Source organism: Folsomia candida, unplaced genomic scaffold (genome assembly GCF_002217175.1).
Source record: "Folsomia candida strain VU population unplaced genomic scaffold, ASM221717v1 Fcan01_Sc007, whole genome shotgun sequence".
Classification (NCBI taxonomy): domain Eukaryota; kingdom Metazoa; phylum Arthropoda; class Collembola; order Entomobryomorpha; family Isotomidae; genus Folsomia; species Folsomia candida.
Genome location: NW_019091199.1, coordinates 1,149,145 through 1,158,395, shown reverse-complemented (window position 1 = coordinate 1,158,395; position 9,251 = coordinate 1,149,145). Strand labels below are relative to the sequence as shown.

At 37.8% G+C, this 9,251-nt stretch overlaps 1 protein-coding gene and 1 long non-coding RNA gene across 3 annotated transcripts; one reads left to right on the top strand and one right to left on the bottom strand.

The window, feature by feature from the left end:
• Window positions 1–2,375: 2,375 nt before the first annotated feature.
• Window positions 2,376–5,266, bottom strand: LOC118436273. Its single transcript, XR_004835321.1, has 3 exons — window positions 3,167–5,266; window positions 2,668–3,107; window positions 2,376–2,604 (listed from the first exon to the last, which is right to left on the bottom strand). It is a non-coding gene; the product is annotated as an uncharacterized LOC118436273 (long non-coding RNA).
• LOC118436272 (putative serine protease K12H4.7) lies at window positions 5,228–8,849 on the top strand. 2 transcript variants are annotated; one of them, XM_035853986.1, is made up of 9 exons: window positions 5,228–5,606; window positions 5,694–5,875; window positions 5,951–6,062; window positions 6,161–6,293; window positions 6,367–6,535; window positions 6,629–7,084; window positions 7,199–7,374; window positions 7,478–8,746; window positions 8,820–8,849. In XM_035853986.1, exons 1-8 carry the CDS (start codon window positions 5,295–5,297, stop codon window positions 7,591–7,593), a joined length of 1,656 nt encoding a protein of 551 aa, XP_035709879.1. In that variant the 5' UTR covers window positions 5,228–5,294; the 3' UTR covers window positions 7,594–8,746; window positions 8,820–8,849. The 2 variants fall into 2 exon arrangements, with proteins under 2 accessions (XP_035709879.1, XP_035709880.1); XM_035853987.1 differs by lacking the exon at window positions 5,228–5,606 and having other exon boundaries at window positions 5,726–5,853.
• Window positions 8,850–9,251: the final 402 nt, after the last annotated feature.

Here is a 9,251-nt window from a genome sequence, read left to right as displayed (position 1 = left end):
CCATAAAATCACGTTAAGCTACGCCAGAAGCAGTTGTAGGATAAGAATTTCTAAACAGCAGGAGTAATTCGTTTCGGAATTGTCAAGTGCATTTTGCTATAAATGATAAACTCGGAGGAATGTGAACGATTCCTTAGTTGCTGTGAATCTGAATTTTTTAAATGCTTGAAATGAGGTAAAATTCTTTGCTTTACAATTCGTGTCAACCAAAATTCTTACACACTTCATATTTGCATTCCATACCAGAGATTAAAACCACAACGTTCACTCATCCAGATCAAAGCATGAACCCCGTGTTGTGAGGATCTATGCATGTAAGTGCTGGGAATTGGATCCATTCAAGTGAAATAACTTAATAACACCCTGGTGAAATGTGAAACCCATTTAAATCCACCACGTACGATTTTCTTCCAAGCTCAAGCTTAATATATAGCAAACTTTGAGCCTGAAGATGAAGAGATGGTGGAGCACTTTTGAGTATACTGAATAGATATTCAGAATTCTGAATAGATATCTCGTACGCTGGAAACACTGGACGATAGTGAATTATCAGCAGATCTACAAAATGTCAGGTAGCTTTCTCACGACGCTGAGCTTCCGAATATCTTGGTTCACATGCATGCATACCGTTCTTACGAAAAATGAGGATTGATTAAGCGCTTAATCTTTCATTTGTGGTCCTTTGGTTTTTATAAGTTTCCTTCCGTCATAAAATCGAAGGATCCTGAAAGGAAAGCACAATCAGTTTAATTGCACGATCCTCCTCGTTGTATACTGTGTCTTAATTTTGATGATGCTGATGTTGTACATGATGAAATCATGTCCGCGACGGTGGCAGATATAACTTAGGCGTATATTTGTGTGTGTGTATAGACAGTGATGGCATGTTAACGGGGACGCACGCGGATGAGGAATTGACGTTTTCCTCTCACTTTGCGTCACTTTAGTTTAATACCGACCATGCAAACGGGGAGCAGGTTGGTTGGCTGATAAGTGAAACCATTTGGGACTTTGGCTGGGTGTTCTAGCGAGGTTGCGATGATGGTTGATGTGCAAGAACAAAAGAGAAATTTTGGGAGAACAAAGAGATGAAAAAGTGTAAAAGAGTGATGAGTTCGCTAAGGGAAGTTTTATCGCCATTTTATTATATGAACACCAACATTCCATCCATCTTGCTGCAATCTGGAATCTCATCTCCCACTCTCGTATTTATCACATATTCGCATGAGATCCGTCATCACATCATCACAAACACCTTCGTTTTGTGGCATCCAAACATTTGCTAAAGTTTCATCTTTGGGCTTTGAAGGAACTATCATTTTTACTCCTGACGGATATATCTCCAAAGTCTACATTTCATAGATACGTAAATACTTTCACGTAACGTATGTCTAGAATATGTCAGACGTCCAGATTGTACATTTGCCCACTAGTCAGCTTTAAAAACCCGGTGCTGAAAATACAATTTTCCTTAAAAGCTTGTCTGGGTTTTAAAAGAACGGATCAGGCAAAGCACGTACTACGACGTCTATCGCAACAGCATGATATCACATCGTGATGTGATTATGTGAAGAAAGTATGCCGCACATTAAAAACGGAATGGTTCAACCCACTTGATTTCACTTTGTTTCGTCACACCCACACACCGTGTGTGCTGAATAATATTTGCATACGCCGGTGGGTTGACATTTAGTTCTGATTTGCACCATTAATCGACACGTATTTAAATATGAGATTTTGTAACCATCTCCAAACATTTATTTGATTTGAATAAGTACACGAGTCCTTCAGAAGATGAAATGAAGCTTTATTTTTATTTGTCAAGTTTATGCTGCTACTGTTTTTCCAGTTTCCTTTTACGCCTTTTGATCTCAAAGGAAGTGATGTTAATGCAACGTAATGGACAATTCCAGAGGGATTTGATTTATCTCGCTTCACCTGCTCCACTCTGTCCATATACATAAAAAAAGAAGAAACGCACTGTGTCCCACTCACCTGGGCTCAGATTCCATTTCAATTTCCGAGGATTAACTTTTTCCACTCTGTGCAATGGAATAAGCTCAGATTTCACGTGTGGGATGTATACGGATGAAACATCATCATATTTGTTTTTAATATTTGTGAAGATGAAGGGAAAGTCGAGGAGGAAGTTTATTTTTCATGTGTGTTATTTACCATCGGATCTCTGCATATTTGGGGAGATAAGGTCAAAGTAGTTTAAATGATTTGTGATGCTATCGATTCTTATTTTCTAAAAAAAACTGTTACCACAATTTTATTTTTCTGTAAAAAATACAAAAAAAATTTAGTATTTATTTTTAATTTTAAAATTTATTTTAACGAATTTAGTACACGAACAAAGTAAAAAATATTTTTAAAACTGTTAAGTATTCATTCCTTCATTCATGAGGTGCAAAAATTTAAGTACATAATATGTACTTAAATTCTATTTTGAATTCCTATTTTGAGAGGTTGCTCACGAAACACTTGACGATACAGCCACTCCAAGCGGTTGACATGTTCTCCTTCTTGGATCCGGAAAAGCGTGAACATTTTTGACACGGTCAAGGTCGGGTCAAGATACTCTCGCAACGGGTTACCGGCCTAATAGCAAGTAAAATTAGTTCCATAATTACTAAATTATTAATATTGTACTATTTAAATTACTTCTCGAGAGTAATGGGCCAATCTCCTCGGGAAGGAATTGATGTGCGCCAAGATCCGATCTGCATGAGTTGGATCCACTCTCTCATGTAAAGTATTCGTCCCACGTTTATCAGCCAGGTCAACAGTTCCCGAAGCTAGTTTTTCTTTTACCGTGCGGAGTCGATCGGGGGTTATTCCAAAGGTCGATAAAAAAGTGGAAACACACACTGGAACCTTCAATCCTTGGTCATTGCTTAAGAATAAGTGTATGAGTGCTGGCGCCTGCTTTGAGCATGAGTGGTGGTTCGTTGGTTCACATTGATCACGTCAATCATTCCTGCCAAGATGTCCGTCTGACGGTTGTAACTGCCTGTTCCCCAGAATTCTTGGAAAATCTGTTGGCGTCGTGGATAAGGGAGCCTACACCCGGGCTTTGAGCATCGTGGTGGACAGGCTTGGACCTTTGGAAGAAAAAAAGACTAGTACAAAATGCTATGCAGTCAAATAATAATGATTTTACCTGGGAGGAGGAATCTTGGCTTGCTTGACAATTCCACGTCCTCCAACATACTCCTCTCCTCGATCTTTGCTCATTTTATTTTTTTGATTTTGCCAGTCTTCCAAGTTTATCTTTCGCTTCTTCCCGTCGTTAATGTGACACAATTCATTAACTGTGATTCGAAATTGCTCAGACATGATTAAATTAATGCTCAAGAAATAGCCAATTTTTAAACTCAACCAAGTACCGACAGCAGGAAATTTTTATTTTGAGTTTGGGGTTTTCAATATTTTCATTTTTGGAGTTTGGGGTTTTTAATATTCAAAGCCAAGCCAACTAAGTGTATTTCATAGTTTATCAATGTTTATGTTAATAATAAATAATACCCAGTTAAATTAATATTCAAAGAAAAATTGTAACTAACGCCAACAAATCGACTTTTGAGTTTGGGGCTTTTATTGCTCAGGTCTTCATATAATTTCATTCAGTGGTAAATTACCACTGGTAATTTTATAATTTTGATACACATTTCACACCCAAAGATGTAAATGTAATGAACCTGATTTCCTGTGGAACTTGTTTGTAGATTTAGTGAAAGCTTAACCTCACGCTACTTTAGAATAACCTTAGCTCATACAATTTCTCTGGAGACTGTGTTGGTTGAGCGATACTTCAGGAAAGGTCGAGACTGTGAAATAGCTTCGATTATGGACTTTCCCTTCGAAGCATTTGTACTTTACAGTGATTTCCATGAATGTGATACAAGATAATGTTTGACCAACACCAATATCCGAATTTGTCAATCAGTGGGACTGAGGTTTCTGTAAATACTTATACGTCATATATCCTAGATGCAGATAGTCTGGAATTATTTCGCCAATATTCTCTTCGGTCCAACAGATTCTAGGATTTATTGACTTTGACAACAAGTGACGCCAAGGGTCTAGTCAATACAGGTATTGACCCTTCTGGAGATCTGAGGTGATTGAAGGTGCTGTGTCCCCCAAAGTAAGTGTTATGTACTTTACTTTCCTACGTATGTAAGTACGTACTACGCTTTCCTGTGCGAGGCAATGAGCAGCAGATGTAATGTGACATATAATGCAATTTGAAAGTGGAACGACGTGACGTGACACTTGCACGAATTCCTTGATCTGGTTTCAGGTGAGGTGGTAGAAGCTAAAAAACGTATTCCATCCAAAACATTGTATACGTGTACATCTGTAATATGTACATATGTCTATAATAGTCTGCATTGGACGCTTATAACTCATGGAAGAAGGAAGGATGAAGAGCAGTGAAACCACAACTGGAGAGCATTTCAGCAGAGTTTTGCAGCAGTAGTGTCAGTGTATGAAAGTAATGTTGACTTGCTTCCGCGGATGGATGTTTACCCAGTGGGATTCACTTTCGTTGCTGTTGCTTTCCTGGTGATTGTGACAGAATTCGGAGAGATTTCTCAAAGCTCACCGCTCGTCGATGTGGCGATGATACTTTCAACTTACTCTTTTGGTGGAGCTTATTATTATATTTGGCTCACTCACTTTATCACTCGCTCCAACTTTCACCAAAGTGAAGATAAACACAACAGGTCCACCTTAAATATTGCATGGTTGTGCTTTTATTAGGATGGCAGGCAGATTGCAATTTATGCCATGGCGCAAAGTGTCATGGTATGAAAATACCTTCCGAAAGTCGTTGTCTTGATTTATATTTTTGAGCAATTCCTATCCTCCGTTTTCTAAACCATTATATGCATAAAGAGATTTTATGGCAGCTCAACAACTCTTATGCAATTTTCCTTCGAAATTCAACCTCGATGCAAACATTGCATAGTTGTGGATTTGAAATTAGCTTGCGGTGATATTCAGGATCCGCATTGTAAATTTGACGTAGCTTAAATTTCAGAGCTTTTACGTTGATTACATGCAATTAATTATTTTTATTGAAACCACAAGTTTGCTGATTTGACTATACTGTTTTGTAATGATTTATTACTTTCTATATTGGCACACGTAAACTAACTGTATTACGTATTAAATTATGCAGATGCTTAATTACTGTTGTAATTCTACCTTTTTTGGTTCTACCTTCATACGAAGTTAGGTCTTATGAAACGGCAAAATTAGCACTAAAAAAAGTTTGAAAAATGAATATTACGCAGGAGTATTATTTAATTTGTGTATTATATTCCTTTGTTATTGTTTCGGGAATTAATCCATTTCAGTTCCATGTCGGAAACTTTGATAATAAAAATTCAATTGCAGAGCATGTATACATCAGAGGTAAGCATTTCTTGAAAAATGATAATGAAGAGGATGAGAAATCTGAAGGAAGGAAAGGTGTAAAGCATCCTGACAAATCGTCGTCTATCGACCGAACACCGCACTCCTGGTTTTCTCAATGCATAGACCACTTTAATTCGTCGTGTAGTGGTGAAAATGTTCAAAGGTGGAATCAGGTATTTACATAGATATTTAGGTACATATGCAAATCAATTGAAACGCCATTAATATAAATTTGCAATTATTGTTGGTTAAAAAATTAGAGGTATTGGATAAACTCAGATTCTTATAAACCTGGTGGACCAATTTTTTTCATGTTTGGTGGCGAAGGGAGTGCCGAAGGATATGTGGATGCTGGCAAATGGTTGGACTTTGCGGAAGATTTTGGAGCCCTTGCGGTCTGTTTGGAGCACCGATTTTATGGTCAAAGTTTTATTCCATCTCTGTTTGTACAAGCATCCATTCATGTTACGCAATAGCAGAATGCATTCATGTCAACTTTCTTTGGAATGAATTTCAGAGACAATTCCTTTGAAAGCATGTCACTTCTTACGAGCCAGCAAGCTCTAGCGGACGCTGCACTGTTCATCCAGTGGCTAAAATATAATAATTCGGGTGCAACAAATTTGGATGTGAGGCCATTTCATAAGCATTTCCTTGTTCGCAAAATAAAGGAAACCATAAGTGTCATCCTATTTTAACCAATCTTACGTTTATTTAAATACGCCAGAATGCTAAAGTAGTCACATTTGGTGGGAGTTATCCTGGGAATTTAGCTGCATGGATGAGACAAAATTACCCCAACATTGTTAACTTAGCTGTGGCATCTTCAGCACCGGTTGAAGCTAAATTAGAATTTCCAGGTATACCATAGTTAACTTAAGTATAGTCTTAGGATTACTACATATGTTAACTATGAATTAAATTATTTTGCAGAGTTTCTCCGAACCGTTTCTGAAGTAATTTATCAGCAGGATCCAACCTGCTTTCGGAAAATATACGGCGCATTTCGGTGCATGGATAACTTGGTCAATGACCTGCAATGCAATGAGACTGAAGCCTGGTCTGTGTATGCTTCCCCTCAGGAACTGTTGGATGGCTTGCAGTTAATAATTAAGATAATCAACTTTAATAAATACATATTTCATATATAACTTATGGCTCGTTCTCTATACCCAATCCTCGCCCATTTTCTTAGCCAGTGTCGGCCGTACAACTTTAGTGTGAACTTCGAACGCCAGCAGTTCTTTCACAATCTGGGGGCAAGATGGGGAAGCAACTTTCCTGGCCACAGAAGCACTTCTAAATGTCACACCCTTGTACTTCAAAACAATTTAGATGTGATTGAGGACTACGGAAATTTTCTCGTGCAAACAGGACAAACTCGAGAGACGTGTCAGCGGAGTGAAAAGGATTTGTCTGCTGCTCTCAGGACGCCACACGCTGAAAAGACGAGATTCGACGAGGATCCGGAGGATGAAATTGTAGAGTTTGTCAAATCTTTGAGTGGACGAGATGGGAAATCTTGGACTTGGCAAACTTGCTATGAGTTCGGCTACTTTCAAGTTGCAGATCCAGAAATTCAACTTTTTAGTGATGAGTGGGACTCGCTAATAGATATTCGAAGGTGTCAAAGCATTTTCCCTGATGCAAAGTGAGACTGTCAATAATTCTACTAAACAAGATACATAATATTTATGTGGATAGGTTCAGAAATCCTGATTAGGTTATGTGTAAATAAGTATCCATGTACTCGAAATCTTTCCAGCTTCACTCGGAAAAGTATACAATCCCGAATCGACCTTACAAATGCCTTCTACAAAGGGAAGAAATTTGAGGGTTCATGTACAATTTTTGTAAATGGCCAGTGGGATCCTTGGCACTCGTTGGGATTTAACCAACAAAATGAAACTACATCAAGAAACACAGTCATTTCAATCCCTCGTAAAAAATTATAAATTGATTTATACTCCATGCTATACTTAATTTGCATATCATTATCTTTGCAACATACTGATAACTGTATTAGTATTTAATTTTAATGTAGAAGCTGAACACTGCGAGGATATGAAGAGTCATCCGAATCCTTCGGTTTTCATGTACCAAGCACAGCAAAGAATCCGTGAACAAATTGGGAAATATTTGATGGACCCCAATTGTTAATGTACACATAATTCTGTAATTCACTGTCTTTAAACAAGTAAAAACGTGGGGATTAGCATAGTAAAGAATCAAAATTATAACCCATTGCATTGAAGGGCGTAACGTAAATGCATCAGTCATGTTGCCATATACAGGGCAACTGAGGATGAGTTATGTAATATCCAGAGAGACGAGTGAATTTTTTGCAATCGTTATTCCATGGCAGGTTTTGTAAGAGTCAGTCGTCCCCCGTAGATGGCTTGTCATATTCAGTGTGGAATTTGCATCCACTACAACCCCAGTTGTCGTTTATAATGTTGGCGTTGGGCAAGGTCGAGTTTACAATCAACGGGGATTTGCCATCAATATTTTTAATTCTTCCCGTCTTGAGTATTTATTGGGTTGGTTTAAATATCTACTTGTGCTTTAGCACATAATGAAAAGATGACTTGTGTACAATCATAATAATCAACAAGGTCCCAAAAACTTGGAAATGGAGGAGTGGGCGGAAAGGGCTGGAGCTCATGGAAAACTATTCACGAGACGTTTAGCATTGGTCTTTGGTTGATAAAAAAACAACAATACGAATGGACACTCGATGCCACCTCAAACGCCTCAAAGTGTAAATCTGGATGGAGTGGTTGACAAAAACTTATTATCGATCAAATGACCACTACCATATTTGTACATACACAAATTCCTTGGTAAAGTATGTAGGTCGCATCGTTTCATATCAAGATTATGCTAAAAAGAGAATCTTATAGAGTTTCATTGGATGTCTGCCACAATAATGAATGGGTTGAATTGCTGCTGCGTTGCCATTATACTCGTTTGCAGCACAAACAAGCTCAATTACTAGCATAAATTAAGGCATTACATATGTATTCCTTGCGTACTGTCGTGTGTATAACGCAGACCATTTTAATGAATTTCAAACCATTATGCGATGCCATGCAAGTGGTGATCACACACCAAGAAAAAAGCTTGATTAAGTTCCACTAGTGATTTTTTTAAGAAACAAGTTTATACTAATCAGTTACTTTAGTCTCAAAACTTTTAGTCCAAGATAAGTCGACATTGAACAACAAGGGTATTTTTCAACAAATCCTGCTAACTATCAACGGCGCAACAATGAGAGATCCTGCGGAGGAAGATGAGTCAATTGTTAAACCCGGTGCATAATACTTGTTACGCTTAACAATTTTGAAATTGGGTTTCAATTTGATAAGCAAGTATTCTTCCCGCAGGCATGAGGGAATACCATACCGGACATTTGCCAAAACCCAAGCTTCCAACTCTCAAAGGAGCTTTAGACACCACAAAATTGCCGCAGCGAGCAGTAAGTAAAATCATTCATAAATATTTTGGCAAAACCGCTGAACGCAATAATTTGCAGCAAAACTCTTAATTTTTGCTACTTTTATAAAGGAATTTGGGACAACTACTTGCATAGCTCCACGACCGCAACGAGCTGTTTTATGGGTGCCTCCAGGTTGGTTATTTATTATTAAACTTTATGAAAAAATGGGCTTGCATCAATGTGTGGATTGAATATTGTATCCTTTATATTTTGTTTAAATTCCAGTGACCCATTATACTCTTCACTATTCGAGAGTAGACAACTATTTTACGAATTTGAGCAATGGAGCTTATGAAGACAGCTATTAAAATCTTAAATT

What these genes read in the sequence shown, in the direction of transcription:
- LOC118436272 (XM_035853986.1), top strand. Translation starts at nt 5,295, where the DNA reads ATGAATATTACGCAGGAGTATTATTTAATTTGTGTATTATATTCCTTT. An exon ending in AGCTAAATTAGAATTTCCAG is followed by an intron (nt 6,294 to 6,366) that starts GTATACCATAGT and finishes ATTATTTTGCAG; the next exon opens with AGTTTCTCCGAACCGTTTCT. An exon ending in GAACTGTTGGATGGCTTGCA is followed by an intron (nt 6,536 to 6,628) that starts GTTAATAATTAA and finishes CCATTTTCTTAG; the next exon opens with CCAGTGTCGGCCGTACAACT.